Source organism: Carcharhinus amblyrhynchos, unplaced genomic scaffold, assembly GCF_965287045.1.
Source record: "Carcharhinus amblyrhynchos unplaced genomic scaffold, sCarAmb.v2.hapA scaffold_41, whole genome shotgun sequence".
Taxonomy (NCBI): domain Eukaryota; kingdom Metazoa; phylum Chordata; class Chondrichthyes; order Carcharhiniformes; family Carcharhinidae; genus Carcharhinus; species Carcharhinus amblyrhynchos.
The window spans coordinates 2,004,243-2,031,119 of NW_027649782.1; the positions used below are offsets into that span (position 1 = coordinate 2,004,243).

The window sequence follows — 26,877 nt, forward strand, 5'->3', positions numbered from 1 at the left end:
AAAACAAAGGGGCAAATTTTCTGTTGTGCCCAGCTGTGGATGGGGGACACACATCAGCCCGAGTTTCCTGATAGAAAGGATGGATGATGGAAACCATTTAGACTGAGTGAGTGTTACTCCCGCAGTTTGATAAGTTTAAGTCCATTTAAAATGGGAGGGTGAAATCATTAAAGAACCAGTTGGGTTTTGTAAAAGTAATTGCCTCTATAATTCTCACAGGAATTGGGGAGGTTTTTAATACATTGAAAGAAGGGAAAACTCCTCCACAGAAAACTGGAGGCGAGTTAGCGTTAGCACTGGATGGGAAGGATCATTGTCCCGCAGTCAGGGGTTACAGGGTAAGGGTGAGCAAGGCAGAATTGGGATCTAATTGTTTAACTGGACTGTGTATATTTTGGGGGATGGGTGTTTGGGGGGGGGGGGTGGTGTTGCAGACTGAGTTTTCAGCAACTGACACGAATTAAAAGTTCAGCTTTGAAGATCAGGGAGTGGGTTAAAGGGGAGGCAGCACCCCAGAGTGAGGGATGCTGATTGCAATCTGGACAAACAGGGGAGGGGGGGACATTTCGGATGTTCTGTGCAGTAGTTAAAATGCTGGAATATTCCGTCCCATTTCCTGTCTGAAATTCAACCGGGTTTGGCCTGGCTGCTGTGATTGGACTATGAGCTTCGATTTCCCGGTCTGTCATTGGGTGTTGTGATGCCTGTTGAGGGTATGATTGGGCCGGTGGCTGTGACTGACAGGTGGAAGGGGGCTGATGTCCCTCCTCTCGGTTGCTCGCTGCTGCAGTTTTAAGTGTACAGAGAGCGAGTCACATCCACTCCAGCTGGTGTGTTTGTGTACACAGACTGGCCGCAGCGGTAACAGCAGCAGCAGCAGCGATGGGACGGTGGCTCTGGCTATTACTGTGGGACATGTTCTGTACATCACACTGCATCTACTTTCCACCAAACGAAGGTAAGAGATCATATCGCCCGGCGCCTCACCACAATTAGAACTGGAATGTCAAACTGATCGCAATGTAACGCAGAGAGAGAGAAGGATGGTCAGATCCTGTTTTCAGGATTTAAAGGGATCTTTCTTCTCAAAAAAAAAATGTTTCCGCATAAAATCGGGAACACAAAGTGCTCCCAAACCGAGCACTGCAACCTATCAGTATGGTGTTAACTAGGCAGGGTTGTTAAGAATACATCTTCGCTGGTGCAAATCATCTGCTATTAAAACAGGGTTACAGTGATGCGGAGTGTGTGTTACTGTTGGGGTTACTTTTATACAGGGAGAGGCAATGGGGGTTACAGACTGGGGTAGGTTTATAACCGGGATTCACCCGTACAAAACAGCAGCTCCCCGGAGCACGCTAACACTCCATCAATATCAGCACTTCAAATAATTCTACCTAGGCATAAACATTTATACACAGAAATAAAAGTCCACGTCTCGTTGGGATTAACTGTAGACACCAGTTTAGGTGATGTGCCTATTTGTAAATATATCTCCAACCCTGACACACTATCATGGTCTGGGGGGAAGGGAGTGTTGACATTCAATAAAAGCTTCGACACCTGGCTTCTAAACAATGCGAATTTACAAGTTAATCTAGAGGTGGATGTTTTATTTTGAAACACTGGAATTATTTCCAAACTTTGAGAGTTGGGATTGTTGTGGAATTTGACCGATTCCCAACTAATGAAGCGCCAGGGAGTTGGATTAAACACTTGTCCGACTCTCTAAATTCAAAATGTCTGAGGAAATTAAACTTCTCGCCTTTTTAAAAGCCAAACTTTTAAAGTAATAATGTTTAGAATTAGCATTAATAACGTCTAGCTCATTCTGCTCCATGTATAATGTTAACATGCAGAGAAACAGCAAACTCGAATTCTTTTACCGTCTCTGACTCCAGTGTAAAGGACCAGGTAAGATCTGTTCATTGACAACTCCACACAGGGCGAGAAATGCTTCACTTTTCTTTATTCTACTAAAATACGAACCCCTTTTTCAGGCGATGTGGAGTTGGTGTGGGGGCTGTTTTAGCTTGTGAAATTGAATAGAAATCAATTAACCACCCAGACTTGTACAAATAGACACTTGGACATAATTTTTTGCGTATCCTTTGTGTAGATGTTATACTGTTTCCCAAAGCCAGACACAAACAAAAAAAGTCTACTTTTTTTTAGTAAAATTATTTTTACTGATGGTATTTATCCCCGCCCCAAACAGTTTTATTTCGCAGTTTATCTTGCGCTCTGTTACCCTCCCCTCGCTATCAGTTTCAGTCAGTAACTCCGAGTCTTATTTAATACAAACTGCAAACACCCAGCAGGTTAACTCTCTTTCTCTCTCCACAGATGCTGCCTGACCTGCTGAGCATTTCCAGCATTTTCTCTCTCCACTTCAGATTGTGGATATCTCAAATGTAGAGGCCAGTGCCTTTCGATGAGATATCCACAATCCTTCTCCCAGGAAGGCAGTGCCGTTCAATGGACACACACGTTATTCATATTTCCATAAATATCATTGTTAAAAAGCGGGGATGGTTTTATAGTCGAAACGGTTGCACCTTTATTACATTTATTGAAATAAAACGGGCAACGCCATCAAATTAATATTAAACTCCGAAATTAATTGAGTGGCTAAGTGCTGAAAACATTTTATTTAGTGCTGGCACACTCCGAGTGAATGACCGACGTGCAATTTAATTAATGTAAGTTTCAAATCGTCCCCTGTATCCACTTCAAACTAAAGAGATTTGTTTTTTTTTCCCCTTAAGTTACAGTTAAAATAGGTTTATAACATTCCCACCAGTGCAAGGGACAATAGTTAGCGCCGGTTAAAGTTTTCTAATTTGAGATTCTCCTTCCTCTGATTTTTTTTCTATGAACAAATGCTTTGACTCAATTTCAACCCCAATAATTTAGTTACATTTGCAGAACTCTATTTGTAATAATCCAATCTGCCCCGTGTGATCAAGCGTTTCCAAAGGGACAAGAGTTATACTTCGAGCGCTTGAACCGACCTCCCTTCGAAGTTGACCCACCGTCGAAGAACTGAAGTGGGATGCGGGTTAGGCTGTGGGCTAAATGCGGGATTTAACCTGCACTGTTAATATCTCCCAACTTTCTTTCACACCAGCATCTTCCAGGCAAGATCCCTGCTAAAATGTTGAGGCTATAATGAAATTAATCTGGCGTGAATTCTAGAAGTGTCTCTTCGCCCCCCCCCCCCCCCCCGTTTCTCTCACCCTAGATGATTTACCCGCTCCCCTGACTGTTTTGTCCCTGGGTCTATCTAATCCCGTTTAGAGATGTCAGGAGTGGGATTTTAAGTGGCCAGAACGATGAGGGCTACTGAACGAGAACGGACACAGAATATTCATCACAAAAGGTGTATCAGAAACACTAATTAACACACTGCCCGCTCCTCTCCTCTTCAATGAGACGGAAGATCACATTACTTAGTCATTATATATCCTGTAATTATCCTAGTGGAATTACTGCAAATGACCTTTTTAAATTACACTAACATGCAACACAATTCACAAACTCAATTGTAACCAATAAACCACCAGATAAATCATGTTTAAACTGCAGTATTTGTGTATTAACAAGTCTAAACCTTGTGACAAGGTATTAAAGACTCAATATCGAATATATAAAATGGGGGCTGAAAAATACAGAATGGTGGTTTGTTACAGAATGAGACTGTTCGCCCCAGTGCAGTTTCAGGGTGGGATGGCCATCGGATTTATCCCAGCTCCTTTCCCGCCAACGTTATTTTTTTTCTCCAATTCCATTTGGAAAGTTCCTGTTGAATTTGCCCTTCAGACCACAAGTGCCAGAATATAAAATATTCCAACATCCGATTGCGGTTTTATATCCGCCGCCTGTTCGCCCTCAATCCAAATTTTGCGGATTTTTTTGAACCCGAGTCGCATCTAAACTTGTCCCGCTCCAAGGACAGTAATCCCTACACAAGTCAACGCCTGAGCGAGTGGGTGCCACAGTAAGAAGTCTGACAACACCAGGTTTAAGTCTAACTGCTTTATTTGATAGTAAACTCACAAGCTTTCGGGGTTTGCCCCTTCGTCGGGTGAATGGAGAGTTCTGGCCTCAGACAGAACATATAACAGCGCACACAGTTTACAGATTACTGATTAGAATGCGAGTCTTTACAACTAACCTGAGCAAAAACTGATAGCCAAAGTTCCGCACACATGAGGACGGTCTCAACAGGGATCTTGGGTTCATGTCACACTATCTGTGGCCCCCCATGACTTGCCTGGGTTTGCAAAACCTCACTACTGTACTGTCTGGAGGCCATACACATCTCTTTAACCTGTGCTTAACGCTCTTTCCACTCACATTGTCGACATCTTTAAGACTTGAATAGCTGGTTAGTTGTAAAGACTCACACTGGTGTTCCTTTTAGCTTTGACAAAGGGTCACCTGGACTTGAAACGTCAACTCTTTTCTCTCCTTTACAGATACTGCCAGACCTGCTGAGATTTTCCAGCATTTTCTCTTTCGGTTTCAGCATTCGTAATAATTTTTTTATTATTTTATGGACTAGCAGACGCACGGTGCTGTTCACTTAGACGCAGCGAGGCCTCACTCGCTCCAATAGCAGGAAGTTCACTGTATTTTCCCCGTTACAAAAACCTGCTGTGGCTGGGTTTAAATAATTCACTATCCAAAGTGGATTCATTTTCTCCTGTCCCTCCCTTTTCTGGGAATTAGAATCGCAGTTCAGTGTTCCCAATCTGATCTTTTTGATTGTTTCATGTCCTTAATCGCTCTAATTAAACTGTCCCATAAGCCGCTGCCCCGAATACACCGCGCCCAGGCTGGGCTGGGCTGGAGTCAAACGGGTTAGTTACCAACAGCCGCTGGTTTAAAGCACAATCCTCCCACCTCCACACTCGGGGTTGTAGCAGCCCAGGCTCGGTTGTCTGAGCTGGTCTATCGGGACAGTGAAACAATTAGTCGATTGAATTAGAAGTGAGTCTTTCTTTTTCCTCTCTGAATTAACACTGGCTGATATTATCCCCCTCCTGAAGAGATTGTTAACTTACTGACACACACACACTGCTCTGTTCGTGGGCTGCCCTAGTTTATCATTAACGCCAAATAAACAATTTAATTAGTTAAAAATTGAGAGGGACTTTAAAGTCAGGCTCCAGTTTATTTTGTCTCAAAACACTAAAATTAAAGAATGACATAGAAATGCTTAAAATATATACAGGGGAATAATTTCAGGAATCTCTATCCTCTGCAAGAGATCCTTTCTCCCCTTCTGTTTATCCAATTTCCTAGGAGATTTTTCACTAAATTTAATTTGCAGTGTTAATGTAAGCCTACTTGTGACAATAAATAAACTTTTTCCCTTCCTTTAGTTTTGATTCGCACCAAACAGCGGATAACCCTTTCCCTCCACTTTTAGTATTTGCCGAATGCTGAAAAGTAAAGCCTCCCTATCCAAAATAGTACAGGGAACGGATTTAAAAGTTTCGCAGGCTGGGCTGAGAGCAGGCTCTGCGTGCAAATCCGACTCCAGTACTAAAGGTCACACACATCTAAAATGAAGGCACCTTCAGCTTGGAACCAAGGACACACATCCCTGTGGGGGCTGGAATCCGGAAATCTTTACCCCCTGGCTATATCTTCTAAATCTTTATTCCCCCGCCCCCCCGCCTTTAATACAAGCTTAGCAAAAAAGGTTTTGCGTTTCCCAGTCCTGTGCGGGACAGGTAGCCAAAAACAACCGCTCGTTGGGCTGGAGCGATGTTTGGGAGCTAGAGCGGGTGCAATTCACATGGACCTGGGCAGGGTCCGTGCACCCCCCCCCCCCCCCCATTTGTGCTAATACAAAGTGGGTGGATTAGGGAGGGGGAGTGGGGTATGGAAGTTCGACTGTTCCTGGTGTCAATTCACCCACTCAGTTACCTCTCCCTATGGTAAATCTGTTGGTTATTTGAGATGGTGTGGGGGGCTTATTCGCACGATGTGACTTTTTTTATTAGTGTCACAAGCCGGCTTAACATTGCAGAGGTTATTGTGAAAATCCCCTAGTCGCCACACTCCTGTTCAGATACGCTAAGGGAGAACCTAGCACAGTTAATGCACCTAACCTGCGCATCTTTAGATTGTGGGAGAAACCAGGAGCATCCAGCGGAAACCTGCACAGGGAGAACATGTAGACTCCCCACTGATAGTGACTCAAGCTGGGAATCGAACCTGGGCCCCTGGTCAGGTAGGATTGTTAACCACTGTGCCACCGTACCTGTTCTTGCTGTTTCAACTTGACCACTTGTGAGCCTGTTCCTTGTCCTCTTTTAAGGTCAAACCAAATAGACAAACTCAAATTAGGACAAAGTAAAAGGGGCAGCTCCACAAAAGGAAGGGGAATGGCCTGAACAAAAACAAAGGTACAAAGGAAACTTAAGACACATCAAATCAAAATGTGATTGTCAGGGTCTATAACACATCCCAGTCCTTGCGGTGCCCAGTGGGCATAACTGCGCCTGTGGACACCGCATGCTCCCTCTCCAGGGGCACCTGGCCACGAATGTAGCCAGGGTAAGGGGCAGACAGTCAGGATGGACCACCCAGTCAATCGCCTGCTGCCTGGACTTGTAAATGGAGCCTGTTCCTTGTCGCATGTATCAATTATTGTTTAAATGCAAATTACTGTGGAGATTTTCCAGCATTCTCTTTTGGTTATAACTTATTGTTCTGCCTTGTAACAGGATCAAGAATGAGGGGACACCGATTTAATGTGATTTGAGGGGGAAAAAAAAAGCAAATGTGGTGAGGGGAAAAAAAACATTTTTCACCCAGTGAGTGGTTGGGATCTGTCTGGAAGTGTAGCAGAGGCAGGTTCAATTGAAACATTCAAGGTGGCGCAGTGGTTAGCACTGCTGCTTCACAACACCAGGGACGCGGGTTCGATTCCCGACTTGGGTGACTGTTTGTGCAGAGTCCGCACACTCTTCCCATGTCTGTGTGGGTTAGGTGCATTGGCCATGCTAAATTATCCCTCAGTGTACCTGAACAGGCACCGGAGTGTGGCAACTAAGATTTTCACAGTAACTTCATTGCAGTGTTAAGGTAAACTTACTTGTGACACTAATTCATACATTTAAAATTTAATGTGTAGGGGAGTGGCATTGAGTCGTGATGGTCATTTGGAGAGCTAGCGCAGATATGGGCCAAATGGCCTCTTTGTGCTTAATTTTGTGATAAACTATATTTTTTTCACATCTCTTTACGTATGTAGAATGTAAAGAACAAAACAAATTTGGCCCAACAGATAAATGCTGGAGTTTAAAGTCTACATTAACTTCCTCCCACTGTAGATTCTTGATACCACCTCATCCCTCTCCCGTTCACTGTACCCTGTTGTCCACATTAAGGCAAGGATTAGATTGTCTGAGGAGGGAATTGTATAAAATAATGAGGGGTTTGGAGAGAAGGTGCTACCCACCTCTCCCCTTTTGAGGGGTCTGTAACCAGGCACAATGGATTTGGTATAAAAGGTGAGAGGGGTTTTGTGGGGGAATATTTTCACTCAGGGCGATTGGGGTCTGACACTCACTGCCTGAACAAAGGGAGGAGAGAGGGAGATAGAAACCCTGACCATATTTTAAAATCTCTTGAATATGCTCTACAAGTGCTGCAACGGTCAAGAGGTGGAAAATTAGTTAGAATCGGCACATACATGACGGGCTGAATGGCCTTATTCTAAGCTGAATGTTTCCCTGATTCAAATCTCACATTAATACGGCTCCAACCACTACAGCTGTCAGTGAAATTCACTTTCTCTCTGCTCTCTGGGTGGAGGTAACAAGGTAACAGTGTAAACTGGTGATATTCAGCTGATAACGCCTTACACTGATCCATTTTATTCATTGCTTCAAGAGACCAATGCATCATTTTCAAAGATATCACCCACTTTACATCCATTCTAGCTCTATTCCCATCAAACAAAATGTTCCTTTGAACCATCCATTTGAATGTTGTTTGTTAGATTAATACAACTACAGTGGAATATTTTTGAGGATTGAATTTTCATTTACTTGCTAATGTTTTTTGATTTCCCATTTATATTGTATATTGGAGAGAATTTCTCTTGTGAAAATCTTAAATTCAGTCTGGGAGTTAGCAACACTCAGAAGCCCAACGTACCTTGCCAAATAGTACAAAAGTGACGATAGTGAATCAATCCCTCATTGTACACTCTAGCCGGCTCCATTTTCTATTGAAGTCAATGAAAATCAGATGGGATGTAAATCAGGCAGGTTTTTCATAAATCGAACAGTCAAATCCCCATCACTGATCTTGTATTTCTCCTTCCAATACCCTGACAGCAACAGGAAGCAACTGGATTTAATGCAATAGATTAAATCGGGGGTGCTGGGGATCTTTTGAATCTGTTTCTTCTGTTGCCAGGAGTCAGTGTGAGACCGCTGCCTCTCAACACCGAGGGCCTAGCTTCCACCCCTACCTTGGATTGCTGTCTGTGCGGAATCTGCACACTTCTCCCCATGTCTGCGTGGGTTTCCCCAGGGTACTCTGATTTCCTCCCACAGTCCAAAGAGCCGTGCTGGTTAGGTGCATTGACCATGCGAAATTCTCCCTCAGTGAACCCGAACAGGCGCCGGAGTGTGGTGACTGGGGGATTCTCACAGTAACTTCATTGCAGTGTTAATGTAAGCCTACTTGTGACACTAATAAACTAAACTTTAAACTACTGTTTAATGTGATATTCTAAAGGTTAACGGGCAGCCATAAGCTGAAACAGTCACTGAAACACAACGCAAAATCACTTTGTATCGAGCCTAACTCCATACTAGAACTTGCCTGGATAAATGTGATTGGACTTTTCAAATATTTCGAAGATCAGGGAAGTCATTCCTCACTGAACATCACTAAATCAAATTATTTGACCATTTCTGTTCATAAACTGGCAGCTATGTTTCTTACATGAGTGGCACAGTGACAAAGTGGTTAGTACTACTGCCAGGGACCCAGGTTTGATTCTGGCCTTGAGTGATGTATGGATTATGCATGTTCTACCCATGTCTGCATGGGTTTCCTCCTGGTGCTCTAGTTAGATGGGTTATCGGGGTAAATGCAGGGAATTACAAGGATGGGACGGTGCGGGGATTGGACCTGGATAAGATACTCAGTCCTTGGAGACTCAATAGGCTGAATGGCCTCTTTCAGCCCAATTAGGAGTCTATTATTTTATAACAGCACTGGCTAAATTACTTGTTGTTTTGAACTAGAAGTGGTGTCACCAGGCTAGAGACCCGGGTTTGAATCCCACCATGGCAGATGGTGAAATTTGAATTCAATAGAAGTCCTATATTTAAAAGTCTGTGTGGAGTTTGCACATTCTCCTCGTGTCTGCGTGGGTTTCCTCCGGGTGCTCAGGTTTCCTCCCACAGTCCAAAGATGTGCGGGTTTGGTTGATTGGCCATGATTAAAATTGCCCTCAGTGTCCTGAGATGTGTAGGTTAGAGGGATTAGTGGGTATAATATGTAAAGATGTGGGGATAGGGCCTGGGTGGGATTGTGGTTGGTGCAGGCTCGATGGGCCAAATGGCCCCTCTGTACAGTAGTGTTTCTATGATTTCTATGAAGTCTAGTGATCAAAAATGTTGATTGTCATATAAACCAATTTGGTTCACTAATATCCTTTTGGAGACAGAAATATGCTGTCCTGATCTGGGCTGGCCTGCATCTGGTTAACTCTTAATTCCCCCTGCAAGGGCAATTAGGACTGGGCAATAAATGTTGGCCCAGCCAGTGACACCCACATCCCAGCAATGAACAACAGATCTGGCAGCATCCATGCAGGGAGAGACTGGCTATTTTCAGTTCCTCACAGGTGATATTTTCAGATTTCATTCCAGAATTTTTTTTAGCATCTGCAGTATTTTGCTTTAGTTTTATTTGGATTTTCTGTGGTTGTCAAGGGTGCAATATCAATGCAAGTCCTCCCCTTTCCCTCTACGCTAATATATTCCTTGCATCAGTGACCCCCTCAAACCCTGAGGGGCACATGGGGGTTGATTAGTCTTTTTATCAATCTAAAAATGCCCTGGCAAATGGAGCTGAGTACTTGGATTAAACCTGACCAGATATTTGCATCAATATCTGCTATTCTCCAGCTTCAGATATTTCCAGGTTAACGTGGGGAATTTTACTGTTAATCAAGTGGAGTGTGTAACTCTCTCCTAACCTGGCCTCCGAATCGAACAATTCACCCAGTCTGCTTATGTTATCTGAGTACCTGCAGAAAATGCTCTGCAGTTATGTTACCTTACGCTGGAGCTAATCTTACAAAGCAGAGAGACATCTCTCGGGTGTGAACTAATGATCTGGAGACGGATCATTCTTTCGGAAGGGCCCAGTGAATTTTAAAGTTGATGGAAATATGTTTGCCTTACAGCGAGGTAATTTTAGTTTAACTTGGTGGTAAAAATTTTCAACTATTACTGTAGATTGGCTCAGATGCTATGTCAAGTGAGTTCTTAATTTTTTTAAAGTAAGCCCTTATGTACACTAATAGACCTTGTATAAAAATGGTCTACACGTTGTATCAGTATATTTTAAAAAAAGGGCAAAAGATTTTTTCATGCTATAAACTGTACATGAGAAAAAATTCTTCTATATTTCAGTTAATCTGCTAGATACAGCATCAATACAAGGAGATTGGGGATGGCTGACTTATCCTCACAATGGGGTAAGTGACTTTACTGCAAGCATTGATTTAATAGAAGGATTTTTATTTATAATATGCAAACTGTCAGAAGTTCAAGTAGTTATAAATCTGTATCGACTGATTGTATGCTTCTCTTTTCAGTCCAACCTTGCTTTAAGTGATTAAATACTTACCTTTTTGATCTGTTAATCGGTCTGAAGTTAGAAGCCATACAGTTAGTTTCACTTGTGGGATGCTTTTGTTGAACTTTGTGGTGATTTTTTTTTTTCTGAATTCCTGTTCTCGCTCTTGGGTTATTGCTGTTAAAACACCATCGGCTGATTGTTGTGTTTGATAGATTATGGGGAAGAAATTTAGTTTGCGACATTCTTTCGTGATATCAATGAGGGATGCCACATTGTGTGCAGCAGGTAATTTCCCAGGGCACTGCCTGCCCCCAGGGACTCGGTGTAAATCTGTGAAGTGCTGGTAGAAGTGGCATTAGGTGAACACAATTATACCCCAGGGAGTTATAAACACAGAAAAGAATTATGGTCCAAAGTGAATCATCTTAACTGGGTTTAATTTGTAGCACTGGTTTTTAACGACTTCATTTTACACTACATTGAAATGTAACTGGTTTCATTAACTTCTCATAATTCAATTAGTCTGCTAGCTGCCTGTGCTTAGATGAGTGTACATCAGAATTCTGCTGTAGCTGATATGTGAAACAGCGTTCGGAGTGTCTGATACCTATGTGGTTAACGTTTGTACAATTCATTCTGATTTTTTTTTTCCATTCTTCTCTTCTCCCACCCTCAAGCTTATTCTCACCTCAATGTAAGTCTTCATCTACCTAAGTGAGAATTCACTTGATTCAAGCTCGAGTCTAATTGCAGAGACACACGCCCACCACTCTTTGGCATCCCACATTCCATCTGCTGGAGCTACTGATCTAATCAGAGCTGCACCATATTTTAATGAATAATGCCGTTATCACATCACTCGGAAATCCGAAGCAGTTGAGCATTATCTGCCATTTGGCCCAATTCTAGAGAAGGGCAATTTGGGTGGGTAAGAAGTAAAGGGTGGGAGTCAAGCTTGGAGAATCAGCACTGAGGCTAGGAAAGGACTTTATAATTCTCACCCACAGCATTTATTGAGTCTCAAACACTATCAGTACAAAGTCAGTTCAATTATTCAAAACTGTTCAGAATAAGAAAATATTACTTGTGATTTTTCCAAAAGATTTAATCAAATACAACTGCTACAGTGGCCTCCTAAGACTATGAAATATGCATCAAGTCTTTATTTTATTCATTCATAGGATGTGGGTGTTGTTGGCTTTGCCAGCATTTATGTCCATCTTGAATTGTCCTTGAGAATGTGGTGGTGATCTGTCTTCTTGAATGGCTGTGGTTATTGTGGTGTAGGTACACCCACAGTGCTGTTAGGAATGGAGTTCCAGGAATGTATCCCAGCCACAGTGATACATTCAGGATGGCGAGTGACTTGGAGGGGGAACTTCCCAGTGGTGGTGGTGGTCCCATGTGTCTGCTGTCTTTTGTCTTTCCAAATGGTAGAGATGGGGGGTTTGGAAGGTGCTGGCGAGATCCTGCTGTGCATCCTTGACATGGTACACATGACTGCCACAGTGCGTTGGTGGTGAAGGGATTGAATATCTGTGGATGGGGTGCTAGTCGAGCAAGCTGCTTTGTCCTGGATGATTTAAGCTTATTACACTCACCCAGGCAAGTGGAGACTATTCCATTACACCCTTGACTTGTGCCCTGTAGATGGACAGGTTTTGGGGGAGTCAGGAGCTGAACATCCAAGCCCATGAATTAGGAGCAGGCCACTCAGCCTGTTCCACCTTTTCAATTAGACCATGACTGATCGGATTGTAACCTTCAACCCCACATTCCTGCCTGCCCCCAATAATCTTTTCACCCCTTGATTACTAAGAATCCATCTAGCCCTGCCTTAAAAATATTCAAAGACTGCCATGCAAAGAACAGGGTTCCAGAAACACTCCAGGGAAAATAATTCTCCTCCTCTTTAATGCACGACCTCTTACTTTAAAACAGTTTCTCCCTTCCTGCTATTTCTGGGATGTTATTTCTGTTCTCTATAGTGATGACTGATGTAAAATATCTGTTTAATTCATTGGCCCACTTTCCATTATCATTGGTCCAATAGAAAATGCATCTGGCAATACTCAATTTGTTTATTTTTATTTAAATATACACAGGTACTCTTCTTTCTGGCTAGCTTTCTCTCATATTCTAATCAATGTTTGTGTTTTTATCCTTTCCAATCTTCTGACGTGTGTGCATGTCCTGTTATGAGTCTCGCTGAACCTCTATTGATCTATCCCTGAAGCACATATGCCATCAATTAATCCTATTTCATTGCCTGTCTAGTATAGCCTGCCCTCTGGTTCCAGAGTGTACTGTTCTAAGAAATTACCTTGAAAATGTGGTATGAGCTCTTCATCTTTGCTACCTTTTGCCCATCTGATTTTTTTTTTCCTCTAGCCTATATACAGGATTAAAATACTCATTATTATAATCGCACCTTTCTGGCAAGCTGTCAATATCTTAGAACATAGAACACTACAGCACAAACAGGCCCTTCAGCCCACAAGTTGCACCGATCGTATCCATACCTACCAGGTCTATCTATAACCCTCAATCCCATTAATTCCCATGTACTCATCCAGAAGTCTCTTAAAAGACCCCAGCGAGTTCACCGCCTCCAGCACCACCGACAGCAGCCGATTCCACTCACTCACCACCCTCTGAGTGAAAAACTTACCCCTGACATCTCCTCTGTACCTGCTCCCCAGCACCTTAAACCTGCGTGTCCTCTCGTAGTGACCATTTCAGCCCTGGGACAAGTTAGGATCTCTGCAGTACAGAAAGAGGCCATTTGGCCCATCAAGTCTGCACTGACCACAATCCTACCCAGGCTCTACCCTCATATCCCTCCATATTTACCCACTAATCCCTCTAACCTACACATCTCAGGACACTAAGGGCAATTTTAGCATGGCCAGTCAACCTAGCCTGCACATTTTTGGATAATATCTCTTTTATACTCTAACTTACCAGACCTGATCATTTCTCATGACAACCCAAACCATTTCTATATCCTGGTTACCTCTTTCCCCCACCATAATGTTTTGCAGTGTTTTCAGCGCAGTCTGTAGCTCAATGTCTCTGAACCAAAGGCTGTCAAGCTGCAGTTACACTCCACAGAATTCCCAGCCTGTGATGAGTTAGCTGGTGGGTTTTTTCGTTCATCTAAGGGATGTTTGCTTCACTGCTTAGGCCTGTATGCATTGTTCATCCCTTAACTGCTGCAGTTGTTCAGGTGTAGGTGCACGCACAGGGCTGCAAGGGAGAGAATTCCAGGATTTTTAGTGACACCAATCCAAAATCAGGATGGTGAGTGGCTCAGAGGAGAGTTTCCAGCAGATGGTGTTCCCATGTATCTGTTGCTCTTGTCTTCCTAGATGGTAGGGGTCATGAATTTGGAAGGTGCCCTCCAAGGAGCCTTGGTGAGTTGCTGCAATGCATCTTGCAGAGTGGAGGATCACGTCTGCTTCTGCTCATCAGTGGTAGTCAAAATGAATGTTTATTGTGGTGGATGGGTTGCTTTGTCCTGGATGGTGTCGAGCTTCTTGAGCGTTAATAGATAATAAATAGGACATAGATGAGCTGCAGAGCTGGGCTGATCGGTGGTAAATGGAGTTGAATGCGGAAAAGTGTGAGGTGATTCACTCTGGTAAGAGTAACAGGAGTACAGAATATTGGGCTAATGAAAGGACTCTTGGTAGTGTCGACGAGCAGAGAGATCTTGGTGTACATGTGCATTGCTCCCTGAAAGTTGGCACCCAGGTTGATAAGGTTGTTAAGGTGTACGGTATGTTAGCTTTTATTGGTAGAATTTCGGAGCCATGAGGTCATGTTGCAACTGTACAAAACTCTGGTGCGGCCGCACTTGGAGTATCGCGTACAGTTCTGGTCGCCGCTTTATAAGAAAGATGTGGAGGCATTGGAAAGGGTGCAGAGGAGGTTTACCAGGATGTTGCCTGGTATGGTGGGAAGGTCTTATGAGGAAAGGCTGAGGGACTTGAGGTTATTTTCGTTAGAGAGAAGAAGGTTAAGAGGTGACCTAATTGAGGCATGCGAGGTGATCAGAGGGTTAGATAGGGTGGAGAGTGAGAGCCTTTTTCCTCGGATGGTGATGGCTAACACGAGGGAACATAGCTTTAAATTGAGGGGTGGTAATTATAGGGCAGATGTCAGAAGTAGGTTCTTTACTCAGAGGGTAGTAAGGTCGTGGAATGCCCTGCCTGCAGCAGTTGTGGACTCGCCAACTTTAAGGGCGTTCAAATGGTCAGTGGATAGGCATATGGATAACATTGGAATAGTTTAGGTTAGAGGGTCATTAGATTGGATCCACTGGTCGGCGCAACATCGAGGGCCGAAGGGCCTGTACTGCGCTGGAATGTTCTATCCTGCAGAGTGGAGAATCATGTCTGCCTCTTCATCAGTGGTAGTCAAAATGAATGTATAATGTGGTGGGTGGGTTGCTTTGTCCTGGATAGTGTCGAGCTTCTTGAGTGTTAGAGCTGCACTCATCCAGGCAAGTGGGGAATATTCCATCACACTCCTGATTTACAGGTGGTAATATTGCTGTAAATGGAATGTCATACCTGTGCAGCTGGCCAAGGTGTATCTCAACTCTGCTGTAGAATTCAGTCTGGTTTCTCCAGATCTCACAGCGTCATTCTAGGAATATTTGTATAAATGCATTAATTGCAACCCAATAACTTCAGGTGTTTTTTTTTGTCCATTGAGTGCAAGTTTACACTGCTGAACTCAGAGCAAATGAAAATGCTTTGAAAACTTCCAAAATGTTTCCAAGAAATATTGGATGCGAAAACGTAACTAATTCGGACCAGATTTTGCAGCTCAAAACTGAGCGCACAGCACCTCGTGGGTGCCACCAGCAACATACAAATTGTAGGCAGCTACAATCTGTAATCTCATTGCTTGGCCTATACTCCACTATTCATTAGCATCAAGATATTGAATCAAAGAAGAGTGCAGGAAGGCATGCCAGGAGCAGCAACAGGCATACCATAAAATGCTTCCATCCTGTGACAAAATATCAGGAGAAAATAAGATTTCTCATTTCAAAACAATTGTTTCTCTCGCAACTGTATCTCTGTAGTCTCTCACTGAGAGCATGGAGTTATCCAAATTTGGGCCATGGTCATGCTGTTCTTGTAAATACCTGTAACTCCAAAGAAAAACGGAATTCTCCCTGGTCTGTCCTCCAACCAACATTATGGAAACAAATGATCTAGTTAATACCCAGCGCTGGAGTCTACTGTGCACAAATCGGTCGCTGTGTTTCCTGCGTTGCAAAATTGATTACGTTTCGGAAGTACTTCATTGGCTGCAGAGCTTTGGTTTTGTAATGGCTTATTTTTAAGAAATGTTCAGTTTACTGGAGTCACAAAGAGCACTTGTCATCTCCTCAGTCGGAATTATTCTATTCTGGTTACAAAAGAGGCGCTGCTTATCTCAGAACCAGCTGCAGGAATGCTTTTCACTGAACTATCTAGTGCTCATTTCAGCAATTTATTGGCTTAAAGCTGTTTTTCCCCTTGTTCCGTCCTCATAATTTAAAGTAATGTTTTGAGATTTACCTTTTTCCCCATCATTTACTTTCTTAGATGGCTCCTTCCTTGATTAAGGTTTCCACGACTATCTTCTTGTCTCTGAACACACAAGATTAGCTTACTGTCTGTCTTCTGTACATACACCTAGCAGTGCTCTTACTTCAAACAATTTTCAGTGCCAATCATAAAAGAAGGCCCTCATTATCATATGCCTGTTCCAGATAGTCGGCAGCGATGTGGCCTGATCCCATATGGATGTTGTTTCAAGGATAAAGGAGATAGCACTAGAAATTGGTGTCTCTTGCACTCCTTCTGCACTTGAAAAGAATGCACAGTGGGGTTCAAGTTTTCTTCCCCCTACTCAAAAAAACCTGTAGTACGTGGGTCTGTACATGGGGTATTATATCATTATACACAGCCCCATTGCACTGTGTGGCCTCCTTTTGTGCACTCATAACACTATAATGCTGAAATAATCCTGTTATGTTGAACGTACAAGACTGGGCATATGCAATGTTGGCATAGGCAGAAGAGTTGCATTGATAACAAAAAAAAACACACACCAACAAATCATAGGATCCCTACAGTACAGAAGGAGGCCATCTGGCCCATCAAGTCTCTGTTGACCACCCAAGCTGTAGCCTCCATAACCCCATGTATCATCTTAGTCACCCTAACAAAGGGAAATTTAGCATGGTCAATCAACCTAACCCCCATATATTTGGGGGAAGAAACCCATGCAGACACGGGGAGAATGTGCAAACTCCACACACTGATCCAAGCTGGGACTCGAACCCAGGTCCCTGGCACTGTGGGGTAACGGTGTTAACCACCGTGCTGACTGTGTAACGTTTTTAAACAAACTGGATAAAAAAAATTTCCTGTTGCTTATTCTCATCTGGATAGCCTCGTTGTTTAGCAGTAAATTAACCTTGGAATGGGACCATTGACTAGGAGGAGAAAAAGTAGATTTTGTTGCTTTGAAATGATAGTTTTTATAAAGGCCCTTCCTTTTTTGGGGGGGCTGTTCTTCTAATTTACCCCAAGTTTATTTGAGTTTGTTTACTTGGCATGCAAAAGAGCAGCAATTGTAGATTAAGACCAAGGCAGATAGACCATTATCAGATAGGAGTATCTAGCAGTAATCCCTCATTTTGCTCTATACTAGACAGGCTACAAACTCATCTGAACTTCACTATCTTTTCCATGGGCAGCTGACAATTAAAAGTTGCTGAATTACATAAGGTTTTTAGTAGCCTGTTATTGCATCATTTAAGATTATTCTAAAAGATTGTTGCACATTGCTCTCCTCCCACTGGCTCCATTCAACCTCTCCTCAAAACATCCCATTTTACCTCTAGTCCTTAACACAGCTCTGCCACAAAAGGTCACATTATGCTTCTAGTCTCTCCTGTTCTAATGAGTCGCGTAGTTAGCACTGCTGTCTCAGAGCACCAGGGACCCGGGTTCAATTCCAGCCTTGGGTGACTGCCTGCGTGATGTTTGCACATCCTCCCTGTGCCTGCATGGGTTTCCTCACACACCAAAATGTGTGGGTCAGGTTGATTGGCCATGCTAAATTGCCCCTTGGTGTCAGAGGGACGAGCAGGGTAAATATGTAGGATTACAGGAATAGGGCCTGGGTGGGATTGTTGTCAATGCAGGCTGAATGGCTCCTTCTGCACTGTAGGAATTCTATAGACTTAACTCTCCCCTCACAAGATGGCACAATGTTTAGCACTGCTGCCTCACAGTGCTAGAGACCTAGGTTCAATTCCCAATTTTAGTCTGTGTGGAGTTTGCATGTTCTGCATGGGTTTCCTCCCACAGTCCAAAGATGTGTGGGTTAAGTTGATGGGACAAATTAACCCCTAGTGTCCCAGGATGTGATAGGTTAAACAAATTAGCAGGGTAACTAAGTGGGGATGGGGCCTGGGGGGGGCGGGGGGGTGCATTGGTGTTGGTGCAGGCTGAATGGCCTCTTCCTGCCCTGTAGGGATTCTATGATGTCCCAGTCTCCTTCTCCTATGTCTCCTGATACCTGTCTTGTCTGATCTAACTTCAAATCCCGCAGTGGGTTTGTTTATATGTCTTTCCCTTCATAAGAATGCTTGTTTGCAGAAGAGCAAAGACACATTGGGAGGAATAGGGCAGATGAATATGGCTTGAAAGTTTTCAGACTTAGACGATAAAGAATCTTAGATCTGCTTACCGTATCAGACAATGAAATATAACTCTCAATTTGCCATTCCATCCATTAACCTAGATAGCTGTGATTTAACCTGCAGTTTCTAGGGTGGTATATCCGGTGAATCAATATTAAAGGTTAATGCTCGTTGACAAGGATCAATAAACAAAACTATATCAGAAAGTATTGTCTTTAAGAAAGCATTTGATGCTCGTTGAGGCTAAATCAATGGATCACCGCCATCCCAGACTGCTTTATCTGACCGTCATCCCAGACTGTACATGTTTATCTGACCACTGGGGGATTTTATTAGATTTGTTTCCCTTCATTATTGTAGACCTTTCTAGGCTCCAGGTTGGGTCCTTTGCTTTTAAGTGCAGGCAGTCTTCAATTTTGCCCTAATTCAGCACTGGTAACCCACAGGGCCTGTTAGATTTCTAAAAGTTTCCTCAAAACAAACTTAACAATCTCACACAGGATTTAAGTGTTTGTCCAGTTCCATTGGCAGTGTAGTACAGGATTGCATGGGAAACAGGCCTACTATAAAGATTTAACAGCTATCGTTAACATACTGCTGTAATTCCTTCACACCATATAAGAACATAAGAAATAGGAGTAGGCCATCTAGCCCTTCGAGCCTGCCCTGCCATTCAATAAGATCATGGCTGATCTGTCGTGTCTCAGTTCCACGTTCCCGCCCTCTCCCCATAACCCTTAATCCCCTCGCTTGTCAAAAACCCATCAACCCGCGTCTTAAAAATATTTAGTGAGGCAGCCTCCACCACTTCAACGGGCAGAGAATTCCAGAGATTCACCACCCTTTGAGTGAAGAAGTTCCTCCTCAACTCCGTTCTAAACCGCTCCCCCCTTTATCTTGAGGCTGTGCCCCCTAGTCCTACTGTCCTTTCTGAGCGGGAAGAGTCTCTCCACCTCTATCCTATCCATCCCATTCATCATCTAATACGTCTCAATGAGATCTCCCCTCATTCTTCTAAACTCTAACGAGTACAAGCCTAGTTTATTCAGCCTCTCCTCGTAGCTCAACCCCCTCAACTCCGGCATCAGCCTAGTAAACCTCCTCTGCACTCCCTCCAAGGCCAAAATATCCTTGCGTAAGTGCGGCGACCAAAACTGCACACAGTACTCCAGCTGCGGCCTCACCAGTGCCCTATACAGCTGCAGCAAGACCTCCCTACTTTTATATTCAATCCCCCTCGCTATGAAGGCCAGCATCCCATTCGCCTTCCTGACCACCTGCTGCACCTGCATGCTGTGAGCTGAACGGAAAGCTCCTCTGAACAGTGTCTGCTGGTCACATGCTTTTACATCCTGACTTCTTATTCATTGGCATCTTTTCTCTTCAAAGTGGTATCACAACAGGCCCCCTCACTCACTCAGTTCACTCCCCCCTCAGGCTAACTGGTTACCAAGGAGCTTTCCTGAGTCGTTCCTCCTCCTGCAATCTCTGACCAATTGTATCTAATATTCTCTTGCCTTCTGCAGCTCAATCTGAGGCTTGGTATCTGACTCTTTGCCTCATGTACTTCTCCTCATGCATTGCACATTTCAGAGTTCCCCTTCCCTCTGTCTCGGGCTCACTGCTCCTCCAACCAGACCTTTTTAATTTGTTGCTCTTTCAATTCTCCAATTGGAGATTTTCTTTCTTCCAATGTTAGAATCCCCTCCAGTCACCAGCTGTGAGTATTCCTGCAGACCATGTAGCTGTTACCATAAGGACTGGAGCTCTGCTTCCGGGCAGTGAGAACTGCAACTCTCATTTCTACGTTCTCTTATCAATAAAGCCCTTTAGTTTCTGACGTTCTGAAATCACCGCTAGAGTGCTATAACACAATATTGGCAATCGGGTGGATCGATTGAATGGCACAGCCTTGAGTACCCAGTTTAATTGAAGTTTGGAATAGAGGGATACCTATTCTGGGTGAATAGACTTAGTTATAATTTAGTGCCAGATCCCGAGGGACAGTCAAAATAACAGACCCCAGTGTGGCCAGCAAGCTAAGAGGTTTGGAAAGGTAGGGGTGGCACAGCACTGCTGCCTCTCGGCTCCAGGGATCTGGGTTCGATTCCTGGCTTGGGTTATTGTCTGTGTGGAGTTTGCATACACTCCCCATGTCTGTGTGGGTTTCCTCTGGGTGCTCTGATTTTCCTCCCACAATCCAAAGACGTGCAAAGGCTATGCTAAATTGATCCTTAGTGTCCTGGGATGTATAGATTAGTGGGGTAAATTTGTGGGGTTTTGGGGACGGGGCCTCGGTGGGATTGTTGCCAGTGCAGACTCGATGGGCCGAATGGCCTTCTGCACTGTGTAGAGACTGTATGAAAAGTTAAAACAGAGATTACCGTCAGGAGCAAGGAAAGTGAAACTTGAATAAAAGAAAAACTAGGGGACTGTTTTTTTTGAAATTAAAGGGAGATATCTCCAGCTAGAAGTGAGCTGGTTTAAAATGGAGAAATTGGAGGCAGAGAATTGCTGCAGTTCAATAAATTCATAAGAAGGGGAAGAAAAGCCTTGAGATACTGCAGGTCTCCCAGTCTAAACAGAAGTGAGGGTGTGACTAAGGGACTTCCAGTAGAAAAGTTCTAAATTTCTTGAAGCGAAGTCACAACTAAAAAAAGAATTTGTGTTAAAGGAAGATAATGGTCCATCACTGAGTGAAATTTAACAAAGAGCAGCACATTTAGAGAGGGAAAAATAAAGATTCTCCAGCTGCTAGAAAATGTGGCTCAAGAAATTGTTGTTGATATCTTGCACCAACTGAGAGAAACAGCAGCTGTGACAGTGGGGGGGGGGGGGAAAAAAGCTGACAGGCTTAAAGGAGCATTGCATTTAAAGTTGTACAACATTTGATACCACAACTGCAAGGAACAAGAAAAATATCAGAAGACCCCATGTGGAGGGCAAGTCTAAAAGAGGATAATTCTTCAAAAGGAGGGTCCGTAAGCAAAGCGAGACCTCCCAGCAAGAGGCAGTAAAACTCCCCTGAGAAGAGGTTACTGAAAGACCCCAGAAGAGGGCACCGAAAGACCCTAAAAGTCAGTGAAGAGTTGAAAGCAAAACTGAGTGGGGTCCCATTCCTTTTATTACTGTAATGAGAAGTTCCTTGATGTTGTAGCAATAAACTGCAAGCAAGCTGAAGCTGTAATCAGTCAAAGTCAAACCAAGCACAAGAGAAGAAAAGAATTGAATAAACTTCACCAAGACGTCCAGCAAATAGAAAATGAGGGGGAAAGTTGTGAGCCTAGTCTGAATGAGAAGCAGTCCAGCTACATAGATTTCTTAGCTATTTCTGCCCTTTTTCAGAGATTGGGCGGCGCAGTAGCACAGTGGGTTGGCACTGCTGCTTCACAGCTCCAGGGTCCTGGGTTCGATTCCTGGCTCGGGTCACTGTCTGTGTGGAGTTTGCGCATTCTCCTCATGTCTGCATGGGTTTTCTCTAGGTACTCCAGTTTCCTCCCACAGTCCAAAGATGTGTGGGTTAGGTTGATTGGCTAGGCTAAGAAATTGCCCCTTAGTGTCCAGGGATGTGTAGGTTAGAGGGATTAGTGGGTATAGTATATGGGGGTAGGGCCTGGGTGGGATTGTGTTCGGTGCAGACTCGATGGGCCGAAGTGCCTCTTTCTGCACTGTAGGGTTCTATGAAATTCTATTTCTTTTTCTCAGCTATTAGGGTCAGTGAGGAACAGTACAACATTCATCAACAAGCAGTCAAGGAACTGGAATCAGCAAGAAGATGTGAATAAAAGGCAAAGAGGGTGGGAGAAAAAGCAGGTGGAACTTTGCAACAGAGGTCATGGCATGTGAGGAGGGCCAAAGAAGTCCCCTGTAATGATACTATCAGTTTTGGGATGGGTGAGAGCTACTAGTCTGAGTGAAACATATGGAGCTGTGAAGCTGTCATGGGATATTCCATATCATCTCCTACAAGGGACACCATACTACTGAAGCAGAAACTAGAGCAGGGCTTTCATTTACCCAAGTCATTATTGGGAATTTGAACATAGAACACTACAGCACAAACAGGCCCTTCGACCCACAAGTTGCACCGATCACATCTATACCTACTAATCCATAGACCTATCTATAACCCCCAATCCCATTAGATCCCATGTACTCATCCAGAAGTCTTTTAAAAGACCCCAGCGAGTTCACCTCCACCACCACCGACGGCAGCCGATTCACTCAGAGGGTGGTGAGTGAGTGGAAAAACTTACCCCTGACATCTCCTCTGTACCTGCTCCCCAGCACCTTAAACCTGTGTCCTCTCGTAACGACCATTTCAGCCCTGGGAAATAGCCTCCGAGAATCCACCCTGTCTATACCTCTCAACATCTTATAAACCTCTCAACATCTTATAAACCTGAATTTGTTAAAGATCCAATTGAATGGATAGTATCATTACATTCAAGGATATGGGATAAATGCTGGATGATGTGACTAGCGACTCTAGTAACAGTGTTGGTACAGACTCAATAGGCCGTTCCTGTACTGTACAACGCCTACCAGTCATGGGAATACACCAAGTGGAGAAATTGGCATTCTGCAGAGTGGCAGAAACTGTTGAGTAAGCAACTTCTCTGTTAGTGTCGAGGTTAGTATCCCTGCCTGTCGTGTGGGAGACGGGTTCAGTTCCCTAATGGGGAGTTACCAAGTTCCATGACAACAGAGTGTCTGTTTCAGCACAGTGGTTAGCACTGCTGCCTCAACTCCTCGCACACCTGAAGAAGGAGCGACACTCCAAAAACTTGTCCTATGAAATAAACCCACTAGACTTGCTACAGTGCCAGGGACCCAGGTTTGATTCCCATCTTGGGTCGCTGTCTGTGTGGAGTTTGCATATTCTCTGTGTGGGTTTCCTTCCACAGTCCAAAGATGTGTGGGTTAGGTGGATTGGTCATGCTAAATTCCCCCTTGGCATCAGGGGGAATAGCTAGGGTAAATGCATGGGGTTACGGGGATAGGGCTTGGTGGGATTGTGGGTCAGTGCAGAGTCAATGGGCCAAATGGTTGTCTCCTGCACTGGTAGGATTCTATGATTTTGTGTGCTGAGGAGGACATAGCAATGAACAAACCTAAGAGAGCTAGACAAAGCAGCAATTCCAGCAGAGAAGGAACTTGAGATTACATGCCAGAACAAGGTTGCTGAGTTGGTCTCACTAATAGAAATACACAAGAACTATGATAACACGGTAGATGGCAAACATGCAAAAAACACTGGCAGGGAAGAAGCTTGATCAGATGATCTAAGTACCTGAAATGGAGTGCCACAACCATTCTCTTCAGTGACAAACTGAGATTACGCAACATTTGTCAAGACAGTAGATAACAAATACTGTGGTGATGGTACCTTGTGTGCATTAGAGAGTAAAGTGCATGACACAGAACAGGATCAACAGTGGATTGGAGAGTGACAACAATCGCAGGGTGAAGTATGTAGTCCTCGGTCAGTGCACAATGCAGGGCACTACTTGGAAAGCAGCAAGCCTGTGTGGAAGAATTCAATACAAGGCTATATTTGGAACAGTGCATTGTTGGAGTATAGAACAGGTTTTTAGGTTAAAGGCAAGCCTCAAGATCCCTCCACTGAACAATCACTACATCAACTTACAGAATGTCTAATTTGTGTGTAATAATGTTTATTTAGAATCTGAGTTGTGTAAATCGATTTTGAGGATGGTGAGTTAAAGGAGGTGCTATCTGTCTCTCCAAAATGGTCATGATGTAGAGATGCCGGTGTTGGACTGGGGTAAACACAGTAAGAAGTCTCTCAACACCAGGTTAAAGTCCAAATAAAGGGTGGTGAATCTCTGGAATTCTCTGCCCGTTGAAGTGGTGGAGGCTACCTCGCTAAATATTTTTAAGACGCGGGTTGATGGGTTTCTGATAAGAGAGGGGATTAAGGGTTATGGGGAGAGGGCAGGAATGTGGAACTGAGCCACGACAGATCAGCCATGATCTTATTGAATGGCGGAGCAGGCTCGAAGGGCTAAATGGCCTACTCCTGATCCTATTTCTTATGTAACCTGGTGTTGTGAGACTACTTACACTCCAAGACAGTACAGAAGAGTCACCTGACTTAAAAGATCAATGGAAACCAGAGGGTGGAATTGTCTCTCGGGCAGAACCATATAGCAGATGTGGAGTTAACATTATAAAGACTGGAGCACAATTCCCAGATCTACTTTCTCTTATCAATAAATACCTGGTTCCTGACCATCTGAAATCTCCATGATACCATAGTGCTACAACATCGCAGTGGAATGAAGAAGGTGAGGTGCAGATCAGCCATGATCTAATTGAATGGTACAGCAGGATTGATGAGCTGAATGGCCTTGTGTAATGTTAGTGTACCTTTAAGAAAAGTTTATTTTTTTAAAAATATGATCTCTGGAGCTTCAGTGTTTCTCATATCAGCCAAACTACCCACCAGATGTCCTTTCATCACTCCTTAAGTGAATTAAATGGGGCCTCAGGTACTTTTTTGAGATTATTAATTATGACCCTGCATTGTTAGGAGGAAACCTGATTTGGCAGGTCAGATGACAGAAACCTTATCATTTTCAGTTCTGAGCTGAAGGTTTTAGTTTTAGAAGGGTCATCAAGCTGAGAAGTATCTCTCTAGATCACTAGGATTTACAAGACTGAGTTTTCAATTCTCCAATCAAAGGAAACCAATCCAGTATCACGTCAGCATTAGACTTTGCTGTGTTGAACTTATTTAGAGTTTTTCATGGGATTGGTTTGATTGGAACATCTTAGATATATTTAGAAGTTTCACAACACCAGATTAAAGTCCAATGGTTTATTTGGAACCATGAGCTTTTGGAGGGCTGCTCCTTCATCAGATGTTTGAAAGCCCTTGATTCCAAACAAATCTGTTGGACTTTAACTATGTTGCAAGATTTCTTCCTGTGCCCTCCCCAGCCCAATGCCAACGTCTCCATATCTTAGATATATTTAAGGGTTATACGTAGTTTTGTAATTGATCAAAGTTACTGCTAACTTTCTTTTGTTAACTATATTAAATAAATGTTTTGTTCAATAAAAGTTTCCAGTCAGTGGATTGAATCATACCTGAAACATTTACATGCTTATCCTAACCAAATTCAAAGAACAAAGAAAATTTACAGCACGAACAGGCCCTTCCACCCTTCAAGCCTGCACTGACCATACTGCTTGACTGAACTAAACCCCCTATTGTTCCAGGCACTATAATCCTTTCATTCCCATCCAATTCGTGTATTTGTCAAGATGCCCCTTACAAGTCACGATCATGCCCTCGCCAGTTCCAGGCACCCACAATTTCTGTTTTGGGGAAAAAAAAAACTTGCCTCGTACATCTTTTTAAACCTTAACTCTTGCGCCTTTAAACCTGTACCCGCTAATAATTGACTCCTCCACCCTGGGGAAAATGCTTTTGACTATCCACTCTGTCCATGCCCCTCAACCTTGTAGAGTTCTTTTCAGGTCACCCCTAGACCTCTGTCCCAGTGGAAACAAACCAGCCTCCAGCCTCTCATCACAGCTAATGCCCTCCACACCAGGCAATGTCCTGGTAAATCTTTTCTGCACCCAAGACTTGAATAGCAGGTTAGCTGTAAAGACTTGCATTCTAATCGGTATTCTGTAAACTCTGTGAGACATTATACGCCCCCCTCTGGTCAGAACCTTCCAAACACCTGACGAAGGAACAGCGTTTCCAAAAGCTTGTGGGTTTACTATTAAATAAACTGGTTGGACTTTAACCTGGTGTTGTGAGACTTCTTACTACTTTGAGCCAGTTCTGCTTCCACTTTGTTAGCTCTTCCCTGATCCCATGCAACTTTTTCTGCACCAGTCTGCCATGAATGACCTTGTCAAAGGTTTTTATTGAAGCCCATGTAGACAACATTCACTACCTACCCTCGTCAACCATCTTCATCACTTCCTCGATCGAACAAGTTATTGAGACATGATCTCCCCTTAACAAAACAATGTTGCCTATCATTTAATATAGCCACTTATTTCCAAATGGGACTAAGTTCTGTCTCGAAGAATCCTCTCCAATTTCCCTACCACTGACATAAGGCTCACCAGCCTGTAATTCCTGAATTATTTTTGCTACCCTTCTTAAAGGAACAACATTGACTATTCTCCAATCCTCTGGGACCTCACCCGTAAGAAATCTTAACATCAGGTTAAAGTCCAAAAGGTTTATTTGGTAACGAGGGCCACTAACTTTCTGCCTCTTCGTCAAGTAAGTGGGAGTGCTGTTAACAATTGAGTTT

General features: G+C 43.6%; 1 protein-coding gene across 1 annotated transcript in view; it reads left to right on the plus strand.

The window, feature by feature from the left end:
• Nucleotides 1-882: 882 nt before the first annotated feature.
• Nucleotides 883-26,877, plus strand: part of epha8 (eph receptor A8) — a 570,939-nt gene continuing 544,944 nt past the window's right edge. The window contains exons 1-2 of the mRNA XM_080181519.1: nt 883-958; nt 10,683-10,747. Of these exons, the coding sequence (XP_080037645.1) occupies nt 883-958; nt 10,683-10,747 (141 nt within the window). The remainder of the gene's footprint in view (nt 959-10,682; nt 10,748-26,877) is intronic.